Genomic DNA, 24,262 nt, shown 5'->3' on the forward strand with positions numbered 1-24,262 from the left:
CGGAGGCACCAATGAACTCAACATAAATGTTTTGGGGAATGCGAGAGGAAGCCCAAGTACCCGCAGATAACCCGCCCGAGCACAGGGAGACCAGGCCAGGCCCACTGAGGGGCGCCCCAAACAAGAACGGAGGAACTAAAAGCTATCCAACAATTGCACGTGTTAAGTTTGCTCTCGAGCTTCAGCTCTACCGAAATCCATTTTCACAGTGCCCTCGGGCTCGGATCGCAATCGCACACAGAATTCGTCAAACGACCGTGCTGCCGCAAAGAAAATCGGGGACTTTTCTTTCAGATTCTATCAAATGAAGTGATCCAGGAAAAGTTCCATCGGTTATCAAGAACACCATCCAAAACGGAATTGTACGTTTTGACAAAACAGTTTCTCTTCAGCCTGCCCCCCCCCACTCCCCCCCCAAAGTGCGTTATAGCAGATCTGCAAGAACCTGCAGCGCTAATCCCACCGTAATGAGATTGGCACGGTAGCAGATAATGAAATCAGTCCAAAACTGCTGCTTGGAGGTTGGCCAAGAAGGGAGATAGTTGGACTTTCTCACTTTCATGCCAGTGTTCAAGTTCACTCTGCAGACAAAACACACATTGTCTTATTTTAGTGCTGGATAACTACAGTGTGTGTAAACAGCAAGATTCAATCATTTCCCAACTCCTATGATGAGGCATTTCGCCATCCTTTAGTGGAAAGCATGCAAGCACTTGCTCGTGGACATTGGCGGTGATATTGACCACACTCTCCCCTTGAAGTCACTCATCTGGTCACATGTCGTGGGGTTTGCCCTTGAATACTGTGTGTGGCATAATATTGTCATTGGATGAGCGACGAGAAGAAAACGGGTCGGGTCGTCTTACGGCAGGGGGAGGGAGCTCCGGTTCCTCGAGAGCCATTTGCTGCCTGCTTTCGAGCTCTCTCTACTCCAACACACCTAAATTCAGCTGATGACGATCGTTTCAGGCTTCCGCAACGCTTACTGATGAGCCGATCCTTTGAATCAGGTGCGTTGGTGTAGAGGAGGGATCGAAAACATGCAGGAGATGGCGCTCGACGAACCGGAGTTCCTTCCCCCTGACGTACAGGAAAGCAAAAGTTATGTCAGAAGTGGGATTCGAACCCACGCCTACAGAGTAGACTACGACCTGAACGTAGCGCCTTAGACCGCTCGGCCATCCTGACGTGGGTATTACACCATCTTATGTCATAGTTAAATAAACTAAAAGACGAGGGTGTGTAGTTATGAGAAAGAAAATATCTAAGAGGAGAAGGAAGAGAACCCACCTCGTTGTTCGTTTTTAGTTTTCATCGAGAAACACCCAAACTTAAATGCAGCTTGATTTTCTTATTTGCTGTGTGGAACGAGTAAAAGTCTAATAAACAGTTTGATTTCCAACTTTTATCTCAAAAGCAAAAATTGATTACAGCACGAGACAAACATTTTGGATTCCCGGAAGTTGTCCCCTACAGCATTTCTCACTTTGGCCGCAAGAGGGCGACAGCTTAGCGCTCGAAGACGATGTGGTGTTCCGTCGTGAGCCATCTCCGACCTAAGTTCCGCAACCGCTCACACGACACATTGGGCCGATGTAGAAAGGGTGGAATGTAATGTTCGTCCTTGAGGTGGTCTGTAGTTGTGGCTGCTAGTATCATTCCACAGCAGCGTTTTCTTGTGTGAGCGTGCCAATAAAAGCCAAAGTGTGCAGTGTGGGGCACGAGGGAGGACGACGCGCTCCTGTACACACCAGCTTTCAAATCCATATCCTCAAAACAAAAAGCTGCTCTGGATCCAGACAAGTCAAAGAACTAGCTGGCCAACTCCAGCATCCCTTGCCAAAGAGCACTCAACAACAGCTTTAACAAGTGCAAGTTGGTTGATGATATTAACAATAAAGGAGCTCATTTACCTGCCCTTGAGTAGAAGCACCTGTGGCCCAACCCAAACGGAGGAAGGGTTTTGTCTCTCTGGATCTGGATTTGGAAAAGTGGGAATTTATGCCATGTCTCCAAATGGCGTCATTGAGTAGCAGGTGGTAGAGAATGAAAAGAAGTGGCCCTACAATTGACCCTTGCGGGACGAGCAAGGCAGTGTGGGGAATTAATTGTGCATTGAAAACAGCTGGCAGCGAATGATATCATGGGATACCTGGTGTCGCAATCCCATGTCATCGGAGTCCATCGCTAAACCGGCGGCTATTGTTTACAAACGCGTTGCATACCCGCGTTCCATACACGCGGACGTGAGCGTCTTTGCTGTTTTTGCTTATCTGCGGGGGCAGACCCGTCTGCTCTTAAGTGCTCGGCCATCTGCAATAAACACACACGCGCACGCGCGCACGCGGCTACGTGAGCTCGTATCCTGTTTTCAAGCTGTCAACGCGCCATTTTAGCGGCAGCAGAAACAACAGCGCCGTCTCAACTCTGGGGAGGGACGGCGGCATGAGTCACTTCCGTACGTTTCGTGACTTCACCGCGGACCTCTTGAAGGGAGGCCGGCAGGAAGCCATTCCTTCGAGCTCGCGGGCAACGCATCGCGGCCGTAACTCCGTGGAAAGGATGACGGGCACCCGGCGCCAAGGTCGCCCTGGAGCGGGGCCCCCGAACCCGCTGAGCTTTTTTTTTGAAGTTGAAAGCAGGCACATCAAGGCGGCGGACGCGCCGTGCGTTAGCGTTGACGTGCGGGCTCGCCACCGCTCTCAAAGTTCCTCCGGGGAAGAACGTGCGGTCAACACGCTCTTACTCACTTCCACTGAAAAAAGGCAGCATTTGTGGAAAGACGCCCACATCAAGCGGATATTGGAAAAATCGACACCCCTCGGATAAGTTGGCCACCAAAAATAGCGCCATTCTAAACCACCATGTTCGAGCGGGGGATAAATGGACAATCTTCAGTCTCATCCTTTGGCCGCACCGGCAGCCAAGTGCAAGTCTCACCCGCCCCCTCCCCCTCCCCCGCTGCTGTATCTGCTCAGAACAGGTGCAACGTTCGCGGCGCAGGTACGGACGGCTGGGAGGCCCTTGGCCGCCGGTTCGGTCCCCGGACTTTTCCAAAGGGGTCTCCCATCTGCGTGAAGGCACAAACACACGCGCGCCACATGGCAGCCGTCCCTTGACAAGTCTGCTCCATTCTTCCAGACACGCCGCCCGTTGTCGAGTCACAATGAGATGAAGAATAGCACCCATAATCCCTTGCTGCAAGATGTGCGCGCGTGCGTGTGTGTCTTTTGCCCCTTTTGGCCCCATTTAGATGCAAGTACGAATCCTAAACAGCTTCTTACGCTTCACTCCAGCAAGATTTAGTTTGCGGGTGGGGGGGGGCCAGCGCCATCATACACGCGAAGCTTTTCCACCGGATTGCGGCAGGTTCGATGACCCCGCCTTTCCATATCGTTCAATAAAAGCAACCGTGTAGGAAGAATGAAAGCGGCCGCCTCGCTGGCGTAATTGGAATCCGCCCTTTCGCCGCGACCTCCAATTAGCACGGCGAGAATGCGAGCGGACGGCGAGGAGCCGCGCCAACGCCATCGCCATGGCCATCGCCAGACAGTCGGCCTCCTGCGTGCCTCCGGCTGGCGGCTTTCAAGTCACTTGAAAGGCAACGGATGGATAATACTTTGCGCAGCTGTTGCGCGGCGTTTTACCTTGACGCCCCGCTTGTTGTTTGTTTGTCCAGGGAAGCGGCGTGACGGCACGGGAGGAAAGAGGAAACATAAGAGACTACCTGACGGCCTCATTCCACCGCCCTGACCCCGACCGCGAGGCTGGAACGCGGCCAGCCGGCAATCAGCCTGCGAAAAGAAAGAAGGAAAACAACCGGCAGGTTCCCTTGTTTGTTCAGCCCGCGTTGGCGTACGCCAGCAAATATTGTGCATCTTGCAAGGATGCCGGAGATTGGATTGCGACATTGAACTTTTTGACCTCTTCGTGATTGACACGTTGAATTCCGAGCTCCAGTCGCAAATTGAACTCATTGGCATCCTTTGAGTCGCTGACCTTTTTCAGTAAGTTGTCGTCTTGGTTCGATCGAATCGCGGCGTCCCCCAAGGCTTCATTTGAGGGCCACTTCTTTGTCATGTGTGTGCTCCCATTGAATGATGTCATGAGGCTTTCTCTCCTGAACTGACAGGTCCAATTGTTGCTTCTTTTTTTTTTTTTTAACTCCTCCAATGCCACTCGTTTTCAAAGTAGAGCGCCATATCGCAAGCCATTTTGGAGCATTTGTGCTCTGGGACACCCGGAGCAGTGAAACTACTAAATGAGAGAGTCCAATCTCTTCTTTCACCCTGCCCAAAAATTCTCAACCATTTTATTTCATAATTAGCAGTAGTAATTGCATGGGTTGGGGGGGGGTTGAACCAGGTGAGAATGGGCGGTTCCCCGGTTCTCGGTGCTGTATTCTTACAATAAGAATGAGGACCTGGAGAAACGGTGAAACGTTTTGGAGATGGAACACATCATTCCGGGCTGCCCTTTCTTGTCATTGGACGACAAATTGCGAGCAGGCCGCAATGTTTTCGTGGCGTTTGCATGGATTCCAATGGGGAAGATTTGCCCCCGCCCCCCCTCAGATTGGACTCGGCGGCGTCGTTTCAGCACAGCGGGTCCAGCTTCCCATCTGACTGCAATGTCGGGACCAGCCGGGCCCAAACATCCTGACGCGGAGTGCCCCCCCCCCCCACCCCCCAACCCTCCTCGCACCTCCACAGCAACCTTATCAGGCAGGAAACACCGCTCCTCCACCACATCCTCTGTACAAGAAGCACGACTCAAGCTTTCCCCAAAATCCCGGGAAGAGCAGCCAGACTCCAGGATTTGTCAAAAGCCCCCCCCCCCACCCTTCCCCAACATCCTCCACCCTGAATTCCTTTTCACGGAAAAAATGGGGCGAGTTTGCAAATCAAACCGACTATGCGCTATTTACGTATTTTCTACATGGACGTGATGGACGGGCGGGGGTAAAAGAAAGGCGGAATTGCGGCCGCTGAGGGGACGGAGGCGGCGTGGCGTGGCTTTGTTCTCGTCTCGAATCCTCATCAGGATGACGATGATGACGCCAGCGGATGTGTGACAAGCACAAACAAAGTCCAACGTGTTCCACTTGGGCACCAGCATCGGCCTTTATTGATTTGCACAGGAAATGACAATTCATCACTTTTAAATTACAATCTAAACGGGCATACATTTCACCCTAGCTCAATCATAGACACGGTTATAGTTGTATTATTAAGCATTTGATAGGGGCGGGGGGAGGGGAGGTGGGGGCAGGGGGCGTACTGGAGACAAAACCCTCACAGGGGGGACGAGTAGCGAGGTCGGTCTTGGCGAGGGAAAGGATGACCAAAACGAGAAGCTTTCAATGAGCTCCTGGCGAGCGTCCATCAGTGCTTCTGCTCGCACAAAAAAATGTAGATGACGAGCGGAGGCCCCCCCCCCCCCCCCCATCGCCTTCCCTGAGGTGCCGCGGTTCCTCCTAAATTTGGGTGTCAAGAGTTCTTTGCTGACGTACGTGTGCTACGATTAATTGGCCACCGGTCCAGGTGCTCCTCTTACCAAAGGGGAGAAGTCTTTGGGGGGGATCGTGACCCCGCCACCCCGATGCGGATGGAAAAACCAAACCGTTTGGATGGACGTCTCTATAGCGACGGCGGATGCGTGTTGCGAGAAACAAGCCCGCTTCTGTCGCCAAAAGTGCCGAGGCGGCTCGGGGAGCCTCCAGCTAAAGCACGAAAGCCTCCTCGGCGAGGCGGAAGGCTCCCAAATAACGTTTGCCGGGAAAGGGAGCCGTTCGGAGTTCCCTTGCCGAAAACTCTTCAATCTGCCGGGGCCCGAATGAGGACAAGCGCTACGGAAAACGGATGGACGGACAGCTCCTGGTGTGCGTTGGCGCCACTTAAGGTGGGCGCGACTGAGAGTCGGCTCAGGTCGCCGGCGAGCTTCACGGGCGCGGTGGTCTACGAAGCCAACGGATGCGTTTAGCGTGCGCCGGGATTGATTGGCGGCCAGTTCGGGGTGCGCCAAACTCTCCGGGGACGACCCCCCCCACCCCCGCCGACGCGTGACCCCGAACGGGAGCGGCGCTAGAAAATGAAGGGACGGATGCGGGAAGCGTCTTTGAGCGCGGCGGCCCCCGCAGCTCACGAGATGCCGTAGTTGTTGTAGTAGGCGGCGGTGGCGTCGGCCAGGACCGAAATCAGGCTGGTCTCTGTGGCGGCGCCGGCGGACACCTGGAGGTGGCCCGTGCCCCCCCCGCCCCCGCCGCCTTGCTCGCCGTGGAAGCCGCCCCCTGCCGAGTTGAGGTACTGGTCAAACTCGTCGCGGTCCACCTCGTCCAGGAGCTCGGCCTGGCTCAGCTGATCCAGAGTCTCCAGGTGGCCGTGCGTCTCCGGCGGTGGGGACAGCTGCCCCGCGTGGCCGTGCCGGAGGACGTGGTGGGCCGGCGGGAACGGCGAGGCGGCGTAGTACGAGCCGGGGATGGGGCCGCCGTTCTGACCCGGGGTCACGTGGGACACGTGCGGCCCCGCGCACGGCGCGCGGCTCGGAGCGTAGTCCGGCTGGTACGGCGGCGGGCTGCCCATCTGGCCGGCGTGGCGCCCGTCGGGGGAAGGGCAGGACACGGCGGGGTAGTAGGAGGGAGGCGACATCTCGGGAGGGGTGGGAAGGCCGTAGGGGTAGGCGTCGAAGCCGCCGGGCCCCGCCGGGTCCCGGAAGCCGGGCGGGGCGGGGCCGGGGCCTGGGCCGGCGAAGTGGATGGCGGCCGCCGGCGGGTGGCTCCCGTCGTCCTTATCCAGGGGGCGGCGCAGGGCCCGATGCTCGGGCAGAGCGTTCTGGTCGGGGGGCAGGCCGGCCAGCAGGAAGGCGGGGTCCACCCGCTTGCAGATGCGCTTCAGCTGCTTCTTGCGGCGGGGCCGGTACTTGTAGTTGGGGTAGTCCTGCATGTGCTGCACACGCAGGCGCTCGGCTTCCTCCACGTAGGGCCTCTTCTGGGGCGGCGTCAGGGCCTTCCACGACTTCCCTGATGGACCACAACCGCAAGCGTCATTATTCTGCCGGGCCCAAACATTCGCTCGGGAACGCAACCAAACTGCAGAAGCGTGATGCTCTCTCATCAACTTCAGGACGCGGGTGTGTGTTCACCTCTTTGAATGAAGGTAGGCAACGGTGGCAGAAAAATGACACGGCCACATGGCAAATTCAAAATTTGGGGCATAACACACACAAAACTATTTGTTCCCGTTTTTTGATTTGATTTGGGGGGAGGTGTAAACTGCAAATAACGAACGCGTGTGCGCATACTGCAAATTGTGGCGGGTTCTGAATTGAAAAACGACCATCTCTATCGGGTCAACGTTTCCAGGCTTCCAGACCATAAAAAGCATGAAGCCCCCCCCCCCCCTAAAAAAATAAAATCTGGAGACGTCATGTGTCACGTCCGAACCTGGATTTCTTTTTGATCCTGCCCTGACTCAACGCCACAGAGATTTCTGTCACGGCCGCGTGAAATGGGGGAAATGTGTCAACCGCGAAGAGCCACAAAAAGTCTTGATTCGCGCGTCACCCGTTCACGCTTTGAAGTGAACAAGTTTGCTCGGAGTTGTCGAGCGACGGCGGAACATTTTCACGCGGGATCAAATGTCTTTGATTCATGCGTAAAATGCACTTGAACGCAGTGGTCCAAAATGAAGGAGTTGAGTAAGATCGTGAAGGAAAAAAAAATCTCCGTGTCTCAGTCTTTCGGCTTTAAATGGGCAATGTTTTCTTCAAGTGTGCCCGAGGTCATATTTCTATTGATTTTGGATAAGAAAACACAAATCCACCGATTGTCTATAGCGCGCGTGTCATTTGCCGAACTTGGACACGCGCGCATAAAAACGGTGTGTGTGGGTTTTTTTTGCACTCCAAAAGCCGCACTGGAGCGAGTGGCCCACGCGGGGCCCGTTTCAAAGTCGTCGCTTTCCGCAGCTCCAAACACAAAATGTCTTTGAATGGTCAAAATGAGGGCAAAGACGGCGAGGGACTCACCGAGCATCTTGCTGAGTTCGGCGTTGTGCAGGTCCGGGTTCTGCACGGCCAGCCGCTTGCGCTCGTCCTTGGCCCAAACCATGAAGGCGTTCATGGGCCGCCGGATGCGCGGCTCGGGCGGCTTGTCGCCGCCGCCGCCCAGATGCGCGTCGGAGGCCAAGTCGCCTTCCGCCGGGGGACACTCGAACGACTCGGGCCACGACGAGTAGGCGCTGATGAGGGCGGCCATGTGCGCGCCGCCTGCCTGCCTGCCTGCCCGCCCGCGTTGCCGACTTGCGCTCTTTTGCTTCCGAGCGGCCACTCGCCCGTTGTGACTTCGAGGGGGGGTGGGAGTGGGGGCGGGGAGGGGAGGGGAGAAAGCCAAAAAGTTGCTATTCGTTGCGAAAACGGCAGTTGCTGAGGTGTGAGCTCCTCCTCGGCGAGGTGTGATCCAGGTTCTCCTCTGGCGTCGAGCGGGGGGCTTTATATTTGAGGAGGGGGGCCTCCTCTCGGCTCCTCCTCGGCGAGCGAGTCCGACGCAAAAAAAAAACGGGACGCGCGCACCCAATGCGCTCACTGCGCTCAAGTCCGTCTTAAATCAGAGCGGAAACTTGCTCCGTTTTTTGTTCTGGTTTGCAAAACGCCGCTCAATGACGCAGACTTCGGCATTTCTTACCTCGCAGCCGAGTCGGGTGCGCCTGGCGATTTTTGACAGCCATCACGGACTGCCGGCAGAGCTTTCTCCGGGATCTGCTTTTATTGGGGTGACTTTGAGGCTGTGAGAATGAAACCAAAACATGAATTGACGGTTAGCGACGCCAAGGAGCAAACAAACGTCGCTTACCTTGAAAAAGCCGTTTCGCTCGATTTTGGAGGCATTTCACCGATCAAAAGCAAACTGCAAAAAGGACCATGCAAATCTCGCACCGACACACACATTCCCAGAAGAGTGGGAACCCCCCCCCCCTCGGCCCCCCCCCTGCAGACACAGAGAGGAAGAGGATACGACACCTGCCGCCCCAGATTGTGCCTCCAGCAGACACATCAGTGATGCATTGGCTCGTGTTTCCTCTCAACGCACTGATTTGGAGTGAAAGTCGGCGGGCGCGTTGGCCACACGATGCAAGTTGAGCGTCGGAACGCCAGGCCACAACTACCAAATAAGAACACGGCTTCATCAAAGGGGGCCTAAAAAACAATGCAAACGCGAGTCAAGGTCATCGAAGGGCCCGGTGCGTTTTGCTGGCATTGTTTTGCTCGCGCAGCAAAAACAAAAACTACTTGAGCCGCTTGAAAGCAGCAGCTCAAAGGCGGAAGTCGCGCAACAATCATCTCTTGGGAAACGCGGAGAAAATCCGACACAAATTTTGGAAACAAAAACGAAATGTCCACGCCCGCATTGTCGTCGTGAGAAATGAGGTGAAAAATGACCCCAAAATGAGACAAAGCCCACCGAGCCTTACATTTTAATGTTTCCGATAAGAAATGAGCATAAACAAGATGGAGAAAAAAAAAAATAAAAGCTAAAGTGAGAGCAAAACCAGAACGCCATGTTAGCGTCATCAAAGAAATTAGAATGAGACAAAAAGCCGCGCAGGAAATGTGTTTTTTGCCATCCAAATGAGACCAAAGATTGAGCCCAGAGTCACTAAAATAAAAATAAAAAAAATCCCAACGTGGAACAAAATGATTTGTATCTCAAGGCAGCCAGTGGCCCAAATTTGGCCACGTGTGTTGGTCGCTGCACGTGGTTGGCCAGCAGTCAAGAGTCAGTCAATCGTGCGCCCCGTTCGTAGAGCTCACAAATTGCCGCCGGTGAAGTGAGCGCCACACGGAAAAAAAAAAAAAAGTGGTTGCGTGGGAGCATTGAAAGCGGCCGGAGGATTTCAATGAAGTCATTCTTGCGACGAATGCGACGGCTCGGGTTCGGCGGCGCAGCGAGGACAATGGCGGGGCTCCGAGCCACGCCCGCCGTCGGCGTCGATTCCGGGTTGACGGGCGTCCGATGCGGTGGAACCGGTCTGCCCGCCGTCCAAAACATGCGATGGACGCTTTTGAGAGAACAAGCTGAAAAAGGCCTTCCGCCTTGGGCCCTTTTGCCGCGGCTTGGACAGATTTGGCGGGCGGGCTCCATTTCTCACAAATGTCGCTGCGGCGGCTTCTCGCGCTTTTTGCATTTCTTGCGCACGGCGGTCGTCTCCTCGGGTTGCTGGAGCCATTTGCTTTGCGTTTCCAGCGTCTCCTTTTTGCCTTTCTTCTCCTTCTTGGCTTCCTTTGGCTCCGCCAAGTGGTGGTCATCGACGGCGCCCTCATTTTGTCGTTTCTTCTTCTTTTTGGCGGGCTCGGGCTCACTCGCTTCCTCCGCAGCGTTTGCCGCTTCCATCTTCTCGACGGCCTTCTTCTTCTTCTTCTTTTTCCTCTTTGGGGGCTCTTCCGCCCCGTCGGCAGCGTCGGCCCGAGCGCGGCCGCTTTTCAGCCGGGCCATCCGCCGCGCAAAGTACTCCTGCACGCTGAGGGTGCTGGTCACCGTCTTGGTGATGGACTCGGCGTCCGCTTGCGGGGAGGAGACGACGACGGCGGCCGGCGGGGTCGGACACTCGGCGCCGTCGCCGTGGCAATCGCCGCCGCTCTCCTGAAAAAGAGAACATCGGGCCGGTCAACTTGCGAGGCGCACAACCGGACCGACTCGCTTCAAAGATCTTTGCCCACAATTTCCACGCTCAAAATTGGTACCGGCCGGGATACTTTGGGGCTTCGTGGCCGGTCGGGTTCCGCCGGCCCGGAGAGAGACTTTCAGCAAAGCCTCGGGAGCTATACATCGAAAACGCAGCCGCCAATCAATACGTTTCCATTGTTTGATGTTTGTAAATAGTGATGGAGGCAGTGAAAGAAAGAAAAATCGGATCAAACGCTGGAGCTATTGAAGTGGGGAGGCGGCGCCAGATCAAACATTGCGCGGCGATGACCAGGATGATTGAGGCGACGCGGTTCAAAGTTTGGAGCAAGCCTCGGCACACAAGACGCGGCGGCCATTGGACCTCCAGCGCCAGCGGCGGCCATTGGACGCAATGTTGGTGGCAACAAGTTACCTGGAAACATGTTACTATGCCTACGTCACCGTTTGAGGATCCGCTTTCCTCCTTTGACCGGGAGTCTCTGGACTCCGGTAACCTGTAATTAGCACTCGACACTTTTGCCCCCCCCCCAAAAAAAATAAAACAACACATGGAAAGTGAGAACTGTACATTATGTCCACCAGCAGATCCCCTCTCGTGAATAAATTTGCCCAATCAATGTGAGACTTTTTGGTGGGCCGATACCAACTGCGATATCAGAACTTCAAAAACCGTGGGTGGGGTGGGGGTGGGCTAAAAAAAGAAAATGCTCTCCCCCATAACCTGGCAGATGCATGGGCTGATCAGCGATGCCATGAAATGACAACAATGCACAGGAGCTCACTTGGGCCAAAGCACTCGCGGGTTTGCTTTCTGGGGCAGTTTGGAGAAAGCGGCCAAGTCAAGGCGCCCCCCCCCCCCTCCTCCGCCCCCTCCTCCTCCTTCCCGGCCGGCCCTGAACCCCAGGAAAAGGATGCGTTCAGCGCACCGCGTGCAGCCCTGAGATAAGGCCCCTTCGGCAGAGGAGCGGCCTGGCTCGCTATCGGCCCTTCCTGCGCCGGGGTGGGGGGGTGGGGGGGCGCGGAAGGGGAACACGCGGAGGGCCCCGAGGAGGCTCCACGAGAGAAGGAGAGCGGGCGGGAAGGAATTCAACAGGCACCCGCCACACCAGCGTCCACCTTGAACGCTTGCAGCTCGCTGACTGCTGCTGCAATTTTCTACGTCTATTTTCCGTTTTTTTATGAGGCAAATACGAAAATGTCAACGCGGCCCATGTTTGATTTTTTTTTTTTCGCCTTTCCATTGTCAGTTCGCCAAGAAGTGTTGAGCAGCGGGCAAATGCGGACGCGGCGCTGCCGGGAGGCAACATCGGTCAGCGGTCAATTATAAGGCGCATCGACGACCGACTTCACGATACGAAGAGCGGATGACGTTGGCCGCAGTCGGCCGTTTATCTACTGGAAATGGGGGTGGGGGGGGCTTCTTTTGTTGTCGTTTTGTGCAATACTTGCCACTTTCCGATAATTCGCAGCCAGTATTGCTTGTGTGGGTAATTGCGGCGGGGTGCCCTCATTGTGCTGCCACAATAATAAATTTGGCAATAGTGGAGGTCTATGGATCAGGCCCTGATTAGCCAGCTGTCTCTCCCCGATGAGCGCCGGGGGTGCGGCAGGCCCATCCTTCATGGGCTTGATGTGGGCGGACAGAAAAAGAAAAAAAAAAAAAAAAAACACAGGTGGATAGCTCACTCCCAAGTAAATAAGACGGCCCCTGGCCGCGTTGCCATCACTAACTTGAGGCTGACGTTGGCCTGCTAATTGGCGCAAAGTACATGGACGCTACGTGGACGGTTTGCGCAAAGCGCCGCTTGCGCGTATTGCAAGCGCGCATTGCTAGCGCGCGCGCCGCCTTTCGACGGGAGAGCGCCGCTCGTCTGCTGGACAAAGGAAGGAGGCGCCATGCAGACGCCGCATCCAACTCATTTCCGCACGCCGCCGCAAACGCTTGGCAAAAAAAACGCCCGCCCCGAGCGCACGGAGGGACGGCCACGCTCGCCCGTGATTTATTCAAGTGGGTGATTAAAGTGAGGGAGGGGGGGCCGGGAATCTCGGGCCAGTTAGCTGCAGCAGACACTAATTAGCCTGGCCCAAGCTTAACCGAGACACAGAAACCGTTTTTTTTTCTTCTTCTTCTTTCCTCCGCCGGGGCTAATCTGTAAGTGTCAGCGAGCTGGCACGGCCCGCCGAGGGAGAAGCCGAGCGCGAAGGTCGGCGCTAAACGTGCGGCAATTGGCGGCGGCGAGCGTCGTTTGGGTTGTGGCGTTACGGGTGATGGGCGGGGGGCATCGGACAAAAGCTTAAGCCTTCAATGAGATGTTATCCGAGAGTGAATTTGAGTGGCGCGTCGTCAGCGCGACGCCCCTGATTAAGGGCATCGGAGCGTGTAAGCATTTAACCGCGCAAAACGTCAACAAGGGAGGGGCCAAAGCCATTCTGCCACATACGCAGCCGACGGGTGTACACGTCGCGCAAAGACATAAAAACCTTTCAACTGGAGTCGACTGCTCCCCAGTGGCACCGCCGTCTCCAATTGGTAATTGAATTGAGGTGGAACCCCCCCCCCAAAAAAAAGAAAGCTGAAAATTTGATGTTGGAAAAAAATTATAATCAGAAACAATTCAGGATATGGCTGCGTATCACCACTGCCCAATAATAATTTTACTTGCTGTTTTTGTCTCAATGTCACCCCCCCCCAAAAAAAAAGAAAAATCCCAAAACGATTCTGACCTCATTGAACATTTCCCTGCCCCAAAAGTTCCCAAAGAAGAGTCCGAAAGCCGACTGAGGCAGAGGTGTGGGCGGCGGACCCTCGCAACAGGTGCCCGCCGATGGGGCCGAGCTGGCCCAAGCAGGCGTGGGAGGGGGAGGGGGGGTCAGGCTGACCCCGAGAGCGCCGGGCGCCGCGCCGACCATCTGACTCCAAGAAGGCCAAACAAGGCCTGTGCCAAATAATGTTTGAACCACTTGAAAAGAGTGGCAAAAAAGGGGGGATGGGGGGGGCAGGTCTTTTACAACAATGTGGTCACTTAAGACAATTCTTGTACCCTTGCTTGATGGCTAAACTCGGGAGCAAGTCCTTGCAACAATCTTGGCTGGCTGCTCGGTGGGGTGGGTGCGTGGGGCTTTATTTCGGGAGTGCAAATTCAGTCGTTTTAGAGCCCCCCCCCCACCCCCCTCTAAAGAGCAGAGCAAATTGAACAGAAGTCCCCTAAAAAAAATCATTCGTTCAAGGACAAGTAAAATGGCAACAAAGAATTTGGAATTTGAATCGCTCGGACGTGACAAAAAAAGTCGGATTATTTGTCCGATTTTAGAGACGCCGAGAAATATGTCATCGCAGACAGATAAGAAGGGCAAAATAAAAGGTGGCTTCTTTGCGCCTTTCGACTGAGCTGGCGCTTCAAAAAAAAAGAAAAAGAAAGACAAACTTTTGCTGATGTATGAATCGGCGGGGAGTCTATTTATCAGCGGGGCCCCAGCGCTCGCCCGCTCGGGTCCCTCAAGTCACCAGCCGCCATGCTCCCCTTTGACTGATTAATTAGCCAATCGGAGGACATTTTTCAGCGGGCGGCAGAGCGCTTTATTTCAGCTGGCGCCGGCCACTCCGGCCGGGGGCCCGCCGGAGCCCCGTCGGCTTTTTCCGCCGGCCCGAGCGGACCGGGCGAGGGGTGGCGGGGAGATAAATCGAGCCGGGCCGCGGCCGCCGAGCGGCTCCTCTAACGAAAGCCCCCGAGGAGGTCGGGGGTGGGCCGGGCCGGGGGCCCCGCCGTTAAGCGCGCGGGGGTGCGGGGGGACTGCCGGAGCGCCTCTCTTTGAAACCTGGCCGGCCTGTCGTTTGTCACGCCGTGAGTAATTGCGTTGGGAAGGGCGAGAGGAGGCGGGAGGGGGGAGGCTCGAGTGCGTGGGACGGATGATGGATAGCGCCGCCGCGCAGATGGGCAGATGCTTCGCCGCCGGCCTGACCGGTCGCGGATTGGAAATGATGTCGGACGTTTGCGGCGCGCGGCACCGCGGAAGACCGGCGCGGCTTCGCGGACTCCCCCCCGCACTCGCCGCTTGAACACGTTTGGGCTCCCCACTGTCCATTCGCAGTCACGGTCACCGTCGGAAATGAATTGACAACGATTGTCTTTTCCGTGGCGCTGACAAATCTTTCTCCATTTTCAAGTCCTCTTTGCAAATGTTACATTTGCTCGGCATGAATTGGTGTTTCTGTGCTCTCTCCAGATTGCCGATTTTCACCCATCTTGGGTGAGTCCGAAACGTATCCCGGCGCATTCATGCCACTCCGATGCGACCCAGATTCGCTGGCGTGTCCGGGCCTCGCCTCACCTCGACGGGATGCGGATGCGCGATATCGCTTGCGGACGGGGATGGCAAAAGTATTTTCAATTTTGTCAATCCACCAGCAGGTCGTCGCTCACTGCCAACCCGAGACACAAGACCTCGCGGGACGCCATTGTCATTGTGCAGATTTTTTTTTCCCCCTCCGATATGGTCAATGGCGTCCCCCCCCCCCGGCTGAAAAATAACAAGCCATAACCAAGCGATTAGGGAGCGAACGTTTCCAATGGTAATCAGCCGGGGAGCGGCGGCCATTGTGATGCACGGGCTCGACACCTGCGAGGCTTTTGTTTTGTTTTGTTTTTTTTTGTTGCGCCCCTCGAATCGCATTTGGGGATTTTCCGATGCCAATTTCTTCAAGACAATTGTTGGAGATAACAGGCAAAAAAATATTTGTGTCACGGTTCCCGTGGATCCGTCGACATCCCGGGAACCTGTCGTGTTTTTGCAGGGAGCTTAGTGCGCAGCGAAAGACGGGTCACTGCTTGTTTTTTTTTAATTGTTGATGCTAAAGAAACATCCTGAAATTTTGTGGACAGGTGGACCACTTTCCATTTTGGTGGAGGTTAAAGCTGTTGTTAACTGACTTGCGGAATTCCCCCCCAACCCCCTCGGGACCTGGCAGGACGACGGAGGCATTGTGACGGCTTTAATTAAGCACAAGTATCACGATTCAGGATTCTTCATTTCTATTTTGACCCACAAGGTGCAATATTGTGCTTCAAAAATAGGATGCTACTCTTTTTTTTTGTTGTTATTTTGTTTAGTAGAGCGTATGATGAGTTTCCTCGTGTCGATGGTCACTCGGCGATTCCTACCGAGAAAATGTTTGACTTTGGATGGATGTGCAAAAAGAGCCACTTTCAAACTTCCCAAAGTGCCGAGAGCAGACGGAGCAAGTCTTTTGCAAGCATTTGGACTTTTTTTTTTTTTTTGCACAACCGGACCACTTTCATCAGACTTTTAATCACGGCGCACCCGAGGAGGGGGGCCCGCCAGACACGAGCGTGACGGCCAAGGGTGGGCGTTGGCGCTTCAGAGTGCAAATCCTTTTAAGTGGATTTGGGCCACCTTAAAAAGGCGCACGCTGTGACCGGCCCGGTCTCGGGGCCACGGGCCGGCTCACCGGGGGAAAACGCTGAGCGCGGCAAACTCGGCGCCGGTGGTCATCGGCGGTAATGACCGCCTGCCGCCACGGCTGCGCTTCGGCTCGGGCCGGGTGGAAAAAGGGGCGCCATTTTGTGTCGGCAAAGATCGGAGACCAAATGAGGAACGGCTACTTTCAGGCACAGTCGTTCTTTGACTTCAAAGTGCGCCGCCGTCTCGCTTCAACCAATTGATCTCGGGCGAACCAAAAAAAATAAAATAAAAAGAAATCAACATCGCTATATGTCGATTAGAATAATGCAACTAGAACCGTGTCAATGTCTTAATTTTTGAATCCAAGTAAGTCAACGCTCTCGATGAAAAAGCACGACCGGGTGTGTCATACCTGCTCCGGATGCGTGGCAGACTTTGCTCTCCTTCCAAAGATACAATTGAGGTCCGTTGAACTTCGAGAGGAGAGGTCCTTCCCTGAAAGAACGCAATACAGGTTTTTTTTTTTAAAGGTATTTATTTGGAAAAAAAAAAAAAAAACATTGTGTATTTAAGCTTGCCGTGACCTTTGAACTTTGCAGGCCCCGATAAGAAAACAAAGCAGTCCTTTTGTTTTTTTCCGCGGGAGGGAATAAACTGATGTGAAAAAGACCGACGTCGGCGCATCTCAAAACTAACCCTAACGCAGATTTAGGGGGCGGGGTGGAACTGAAGCGATGCCCCCCCCCCCCCCCCGAGGCTATTAAAAGCGCCGCAAATCTGAAGAAAGGGAAGCTTTGCTTCTGTCTGCGGGGGGACGAAACGGCAAAGAAAAATAAACGCGGGACCACGCCTCCAGACTCTCGAGTGCCCGGCCTCAAAGACTGGCGGAGCGCACACGCTCGTCCGCCTCGGGTCCTGTTCGTACAGCTGCATCCTCTTCCTTCAGCGCTCCTCTGATAACATTTGCTTATTTATTGCTCTACCAGCTCTATCTCCCCGTGCACCCTTTGGCTTTTGGAAGTCGGCGTGCACACGCGAGAGGCTTGAGAACCTCAACCAACAACGTGAGGTAACACAAATAAATGGGAGGGAGAAGGGGGGGGGGGCTCACCGGTCAAAACGGATCTGGCGTGTTCTGTCGGGAGGTTTTGGGGAAGAAGAGGCGAAAAAAATGGCAGGCTGGCAGGTGAAAGTGCGAATCACATGGTGAGTTCAAAAAAAAAAAAAAAATAAAAACCGTTTTCCTTTTTGCGTTCAAAAGAAGGCCAAGAAACCCGACGCGGCTTGAGAGAGAGCCCGTTACGCAAGACAACGGCTCGCCAGGCCATTCAGAGACGTCGTTTGGCTGGACGAGAACATCACTGACGCTCCTCTGAGAGTTATTGAAATGTTTTTGTACATTTCCAAAAGGAATAAATACAAACTAAAGAGCCAATGACACGCCAAGAGAGAATACGCACAGCGGACGGAGAGAACGCGAGCGAGGCCGGCGCACGGCGCAACCTGCGCCCGTGACGGCTGACAGATGGAGGTGGCAATTAAAAGTGGCTGATGCTGGGGGGCCGCCACTTGCGCTTGCCTCCCCGCCCGCCCTTCTCCCAAACACACAAAAAACCACCGCCATCAATTCTAGCGGGAAGAGAGTGCCGGCGCCAGCAGGAAGTCGATGAGAAAAAAAAGGGGGGGGCAGGCAGGTAAACGTGGGAGATTGGAGTACGTCTAGCCTTGAAAACTAAATCACTAAAAACCAGCGGAAGGCGGTCAAATGATCAGGAAGGCATCGTCCCCTCCATGAACTTGGAAAGGGGTGAAGCCGTTTTCTGAAGCCGCGCGGGGCCGGCACGGCCAGTTTTCAAGCCGTTGATGCAACTAACTCCCGATTCCCGGACGCCATCCGCCGTTGACGTCACAAACAGCCAGTGAAGGCATTTAAATCATGACTAAACCCGTAAAGGCGCTAAGTCCTTTGTTTTTGTGCCGGGCAAGCGTCACAGGAAAATCAAGTCGGGCAACTCTGATAAGGATGAGGAAAAAAAAAACCCAAAACATTCCCATTTCTGATCAAGTTGGAAGGACAAACTCGAGGAGCCAGGGTCTCGCGGGTTGCAAAATAGTAAGCGCGACATCCATCACGTGTCTGACGCGGCTCTCAAAAAGTGGAATCTTGCGAACGCACGCGAGCTCCGTTTCCCATGATGAGCCTTCCGTTCCCGCCACCCAAGACATTTGCCATCGAGTCAGGTGCTTCCTTTTTTGGAACCCATCATCCCCAACAGCTGCTGAAGAGGGTCTCCTCTGACGGATGACTTGGAAAAGTCTCGGGGGGGGGGCAACACGCTGATGAAAGCTTGGGGGGTGGAGGGCTACCAAGTATGTCCCGGGGCAAAGACAATGAAACAACGTGGACGTCCACATTCATCACAGTTCAAAACTCATGAGAAGGCTCTTGTTATTGTTCCGATTTATGATTTTAACCAGAAAATAGAACAGCAACTCTTTGGAAAATCCCACGTGGGCGGGGCAGAGCGCGGCGCGGGTCGCAACGCGCTTTTAATCAGCCGGGGTCACGGGCAGAGATGGACGCGCCGCGTGCCCCAAACAGGAAGCAGGAAGCGGCTGCCCAATGACGCGGAGATGTTCCACGTCCAGATGTTTACCGGCGACCGTGAAAATCAGCGCTGACGAATGACTTGAACAAATGTCAAACACAACAGAACTAAAAAGCCCCCGGCTTCGGTATGGCGACCCTGGAGAGCGAGCGGACCATTTCACGTAGCCCTTCTCAAGCTAAATCAGTGATGTCATCAGCCACGCACTAGGACGGACGTTCGCATTGGCAATCGGACTCCGAGGGCTTACTAACATTGATGGATATCCACGTTGCCTTTTTCCGACGGGCAGGAGTGCGCGTCTGTGAACTTCAGCTTTGCGAGCGACGGTGAGGGCTAACGGCATCGCATCGCTTTGGATTTGAGCTCAGCACAGCTTTTGAGCGGCGATAAAGAGCAGGCGGCAAATCTCGGATGCCCTCCGTCAATAATGTGGACGCAAAACGCCAAACGGTTGGAAGTTGGGACAGGCTTAGACGCCTTAAAGTTGAACACAGTATCTATGGCGTAACCGGAGGATGCTTTGCGCCAAGTGCCAGAATGTGTGTTGCAATCGCAAAACAAGACGACCCAGTTCAAGGTTCAACCCGAGCCGTGCGGTGCGGTGAGATTCATTTTATCGTTGCATACCTGGACATAAAAGACTATTAACATAAAAGATATTTTTGGGGCGAACAAAAGTCCTTTATCCGTCTTGTTTTTGTCCGCAACTTTGAGCCGAGTGGCTTCTGGGGCCGACCCGACGTGTTCCACTGGAAATGAAAGCTCACGCTGCAGGCCACATATCATTTGCATCATTAGCGTGAGGCCCTCGGCGACATATTTTCCCTTGAATCAAACTGGACCTCAGTCAGCCCTTCATCTCGCAACTATGCGCAAACGTTAAGTGGCTTTGTGATAAAATATGACCTGCCGCTTACTCATTTTGCTCTCCAGTCATCCCTAACATCGAGTTCCTCCTTGTGCCTATCGCTGTGTCGGCCTCGTCTGGCAAAACCTCCTGACATGTAAGAGAAAAGTTATATAAAAAAAAAAAACTCCCCCGGCAGTGACCGGGCCAATTGACCTCGCACGGGCCGACGGAGTCCTGATGAGCGTCTGAGCCGCGAGCCAAAAGAGGGGGTGCGTCTGAGCGGATGGCATCAAAGTTTAACATGAGAAGGCAATCGGTGTGAAGTGGAGCCAAAAGCTTCTTTGCTCCATGGTGGGAATGTCGAGAAAACCTTTTCGATCCAAATCACTGAGGAGATGGAAAGGGGACAAGTGCGGCAGTCCCCCGCAATATTGCGCTTCCTCTACCTTTGGTTGCAGATGTTTCCGTTGAACATTTTCAAAGTGTGTCCCAAGTTTTTATAGATTTATATATTATATTGAGACAGATGAGAGAGAGAGAGAGAAGATTTAACTTGAGGGGGGGTGGGGTCTGAAATGTACAACGGATCACTGTCCAGTAGTCGAGGCGGAAGCTACCAGATGAAATAAAAATGTCAACATCTCAACCTTAAAGTAATGTGTGTAACATCAGCAGCTTTAAAACTCACAAAACTGCAACACGTGGGCACGCACCTTGGGTGAATTTCATATAATGGACTCGCTTTTTGGACGTCTTGGATTTCTCTTCCAGGCTGAAGCCTTTCTGCTCCTCCGGCTGAGTTTCTGCTGGACATACAAGGGGTGGGGGCATCCAAATGAATAGTGCGTTACTCCCTTCCCGTCAAACGCTGTGTTGTTTCCACAGCTTAATGGCCAAGATGTCCCATATTTTGCACCGCAGCACCCTCTAGTGCCCCAGGAAGGGAAATGTTCTTCGACAAAAGAGAATGTTGCAAAATAAACGGGGGGCGGGGGGGTTAAATCATTTCATCGGTCCACTCGAATTTTGGTTTGCGACACAGAGCCCCCCCCCCAAAAAAAATTGTTTTTTTTATTACCTGTGCAATTTTGGCCATGACAGTTATTGAGCTGAGCAAGGAGGTCGTTGAAATCATCCTGGTGTGCGATCCAGTTGTCCTGGAAACAGAAGGGTGGGTATTAACTGAATTTCATCCAACCAAACTGGAGAGTGCAGTTTGAATTGGTTAAGAAATGCACACTGGGACATCCGGACAAAGAACTTGGGCTCACTCCTTCATGAAAACTCATGATGAGGACAGGAAACGGAGACAAAACGTCAAGCGTTTTCTCCGAGAAGCAACGTCAAGTGCAAAAGTGCAAAATGAGCTCACCTCTTGGCTGCCATTGGCACCGAGGCCATAGCTGTTGTTTTTCACTTTGACTTTGATATGGTCAACGGCTCCTTGCTCACTTTTGCCAAGGCCCTACACACAAAATGCTCTTTTGAGTGACATACACAACATGGCTCTGGTCACACTGACAACACATCAAGTACAACAACCCAAATTGTCATTGATTGTCATTTTTTTAAGCATATATGACTACCCATCCATTATTTATTGCATGTTGTAAACGCTGTAAATTCCAATTGTATTTCATTCACTGATTCTTTCACAGACCACTAGATAGACCCCAATTGTTTTTAATGCTTTTTTTTTTCAGTACACTTACTTACGCTCACACGTGTGGGGAAAGTACAGGCAGAGTCGCCAGTGACGTTTTGCCAATATTTCGGCCCACTAAATAAGCCCTAAGCAACCTAACTCCATGACCCACCAGGGCAGCTGGGACACGCACCTTGCCCTTGGACCAGCCCATGCGCTCCAGCATCTTCTGTCCAAACTTAGACTCGTCATTGCTCCAGGCACTGTTCCGCGGATCGACCGACCACTTTTGTTTTCTGCGGGCTGAAAAAACAGAGCGACATTTCCCCAAGAGGAATTACTAAGGAAAAAATATATATGCTGTATTTTTTTAAAAAATTATATGTTGTATATAATATATATATTTTGGGAAGTGGAAGTTAACTCAAGTTTTCACTCGGGCAAACAAAATGTTTTATATGTTTTGTTCTTGTGTTGTAAATAAAGCATGTCGTTTGTTGTACAGTATTTAACTCAAACTGGACAAAGTGAAAATGTAAATGTCACTTCCGGAATACGTCGACATATTTAAAGAACAGGTTGAAGTCTTCATCTGTATGGCCTCTTTAACTTCAACTGGTATTAATGAAGCAGAGCTGAATTACAAACTAATATCACGCTAATATCACCCTGCATCTTAAGACGAATAAGGTCAGGTGATAAAGAATCTTTACCAGAAGAACCGACTTGAGATGATAATACACGTGCACATTTTGACAGAGATGCTAAGCGGTAATGCCAGTTAGCTTGCTGAACTTTTCAGAGCTTTTTCGACAGACAGACACTCTTGGTCAGTTAACCCAAAGTTGTGCCACAAACAGACACATTCTTAAACAAACGGAAAATGTTAAATATCCACGAAAGGAGCTTATTTATTTCATCACATAATTCTTACGTTCGGCGAGCATGGACATCATGAGGGTCCTGACGCGGCTTCAGGAGTAGGAGTCTCCCAAAGTGCCTGACGAAAATAACAGGGTGCTCTCTTTGTTGCCGGTTTGAAATCATACGGGCAAATAGGACGTTCCTCGAGTCATGATTCGTGTTTATTATTATGTTTGGAAAATTCCACAGTTTTCATGCAGGTCATATCATGTTATTTTGTTGGATTTATCCATCAGATCTTAAATGCCGGTCCCTGGAAATATTGTCTGACATTCAAGCGGTCCGAGGGACGAAAAGGGTTGTGGACCGCTGGTGTACAGTACAGAATTTCGCACGGAGTGTATGATCGTGTGAATGTCTTTGTACTTGGATCATCTCTTAAATTTGGGAACTTGTTCAATGTTTGTTTGTTGTTTTATTTAAATAACCACCTAGGGGCGCTGTAATTCTAGAAAAGAGAAACGCTGGTCCCCATTAAAGTTCGATGACCCGAAAAACCATCAGCTCTGCATTTTGTGTGCACGTTTCCGTGTGCGTGTGTTAAGTATGCATCTTGTTACGATAAAAACTCCACGCATTTACAGACACATTATAATGATTTCTAATTTTGCAGCAGTTTATTCAGGGAAGACTTATCCGTGGGAGCTCACTTGAGTCAGGCATATCATTTGCGTAAGTTGTGCGGGCTTGAGAGTCCAAATGAGAGAGTGGATGAAAACAAACTGCTCCCTTTGATTTGCTCCCAATGAATCGAAAACATTGTCTAGCATCGGTACCAAGAAGTTGAGGGCCGAAAAACCAAAAAAAGAAAAGGCTGTTGTCATTTTTACAGCCAGTATGGTTCTGATTAAACGGTGACGTTTCTGCAGAAACGCCGCATGCCAAAGCGCTTTTAGACAGCAGAGAAGTTGGTTGACCTGAAGGAAGGCCTGCGGTTCCGACAGTGGAAAAACAAGTCGTTGGAAGATGTCTTGAGCCACTTTGAAAAGCTTTTACCTGCAGTCGCATGACATTTTCCGCGCCGCTCCCGTGTCTGAACCCAGCCGTTGCCACGGCCGGCCAGGCTGGCTGTTATCCGAGTGACAATCTGACCCCGGGGCTGTCTTTACAAGGGTCTGGGTGGCGGGATTAAAGCCACATCGTGGAACAAAGACAACGCCATATGGGCAATTTTTTTTTCTTTCTTTCTTTGTCACTATCCTTGAGGTCACTCTTAGGTTCAGATACGCGTAACAGAATTCGGCGCCCTAGTGAATCGTCCTCGTCGTGCTCATTTTTGATGACTAGTATCGCATTCAATCTCTCGTTGGGTCCGCTCTTTGATCTCACAGGGCCAGACCAAGGCAAGCAGCGCGCATGTCATTTGAGAGGCAAAACCGCGGGCTTCTTCGTGACATTCTCAAACGTTGCGCAACACTTGGCGGCGGCTCAGTGAGAACGGCCGCCAAGTGTTCTTTTCAAGTCACTTCATCGTGCCGTTTTCTCCCGATGGAGAGAAACTTGGTTGCACACGCTTGCTTGTACCTTTGGCGGTTGCGCCGGAACGCGGTTGAACTTCATTCCGAGACAGTCGGCGGCGCAGATCCCAAAGGCCATCAAGGTCATCGGTTCCGGCCCTGACGCAAAGACGGATTGTTCCCATCACGACCCCAGCCCAAATCGTCACATCCTCATTTGTAGTTTGGACTGAAATGAGGATTTTTCCGTCAATTTGACCGATTTTGTCAGACATTTTGCCCGCTAAATGTCAATTGTATCATTCATCGGAGTCAGCGAGCAACGTTGGCAAATTCCCCCTCAAAATTGCAGCGGGACAATGAGACGTTAAACACAAAATAAGTTTCAGCAGACAGCGAGCGAAGGTTGCCAAGCTCGACGTGGCTGCAAATTGTTTTTGTTGTCATTGTGGCTTTTGTCAAGCATGCAGATGCCTCGGGGGAGGGTGGCAACGGCCTCCGTCGCCACAGCAACAGGTTCGAGGCACACTATTGTCACGGAGCGCTTGGCCCACTGCCCCCACGTCTTACCCTTCACCCCCCCCTCCCGCCTGCTCCCATGTAAGCCTCGGCAAGCAGTGGGAATCTTCTTACCCCCCCCGACCCCCCACACCACTGGGAGCGCTCCCATTG

At 52.9% G+C, this 24,262-nt stretch overlaps 2 protein-coding genes and 1 non-coding gene across 6 annotated transcripts; all 3 read right to left on the reverse strand.

Annotated features, from left to right (window-relative positions):
• Window positions 1-1,105: 1,105 nt before the first annotated feature.
• Window positions 1,106-1,188, reverse strand: trnal-cag (transfer RNA leucine (anticodon CAG)). The gene has a single exon. It is a non-coding gene; the product is annotated as a tRNA-Leu (tRNA).
• A 3,910-nt stretch (window positions 1,189-5,098) lies between these two features.
• Window positions 5,099-8,350, reverse strand: sox7 (SRY-box transcription factor 7). The gene is made up of 2 exons (XM_052053554.1): window positions 8,026-8,350; window positions 5,099-7,018 (listed from the first exon to the last, which is right to left on the reverse strand). The coding sequence occupies exons 1-2, from the start codon at window positions 8,252-8,254 to the stop codon at window positions 6,141-6,143; spliced, it is 1,107 nt and encodes a 368-aa protein (XP_051909514.1). The 5' UTR covers window positions 8,255-8,350; the 3' UTR covers window positions 5,099-6,140.
• Window positions 8,351-9,456: 1,106 nt separating this feature from the next.
• Window positions 9,457-24,173, reverse strand: pinx1 (PIN2 (TERF1) interacting telomerase inhibitor 1). Of its 4 annotated transcripts, XM_052053551.1 has the most exons (8): window positions 23,130-23,621; window positions 22,144-22,209; window positions 21,403-21,512; window positions 20,937-21,029; window positions 20,643-20,721; window positions 20,278-20,367; window positions 16,515-16,597; window positions 9,457-10,636 (listed from the first exon to the last, which is right to left on the reverse strand). In XM_052053551.1, exons 2-8 carry the CDS (start codon window positions 22,163-22,165, stop codon window positions 10,142-10,144), a joined length of 972 nt encoding a protein of 323 aa, XP_051909511.1. In that variant the 5' UTR covers window positions 22,166-22,209; window positions 23,130-23,621; the 3' UTR covers window positions 9,457-10,141. The 4 variants fall into 4 exon arrangements, with proteins under 4 accessions (XP_051909511.1, XP_051909510.1, XP_051909512.1 ...); XM_052053550.1 differs by lacking the exons at window positions 22,144-22,209; window positions 23,130-23,621 and adding an exon at window positions 23,658-24,173; XM_052053552.1 differs by lacking the exon at window positions 22,144-22,209.
• Window positions 24,174-24,262: the final 89 nt, after the last annotated feature.

Source organism: Hippocampus zosterae, chromosome 19, assembly GCF_025434085.1.
Source record: "Hippocampus zosterae strain Florida chromosome 19, ASM2543408v3, whole genome shotgun sequence".
NCBI classification, from domain to species: domain Eukaryota; kingdom Metazoa; phylum Chordata; class Actinopteri; order Syngnathiformes; family Syngnathidae; genus Hippocampus; species Hippocampus zosterae.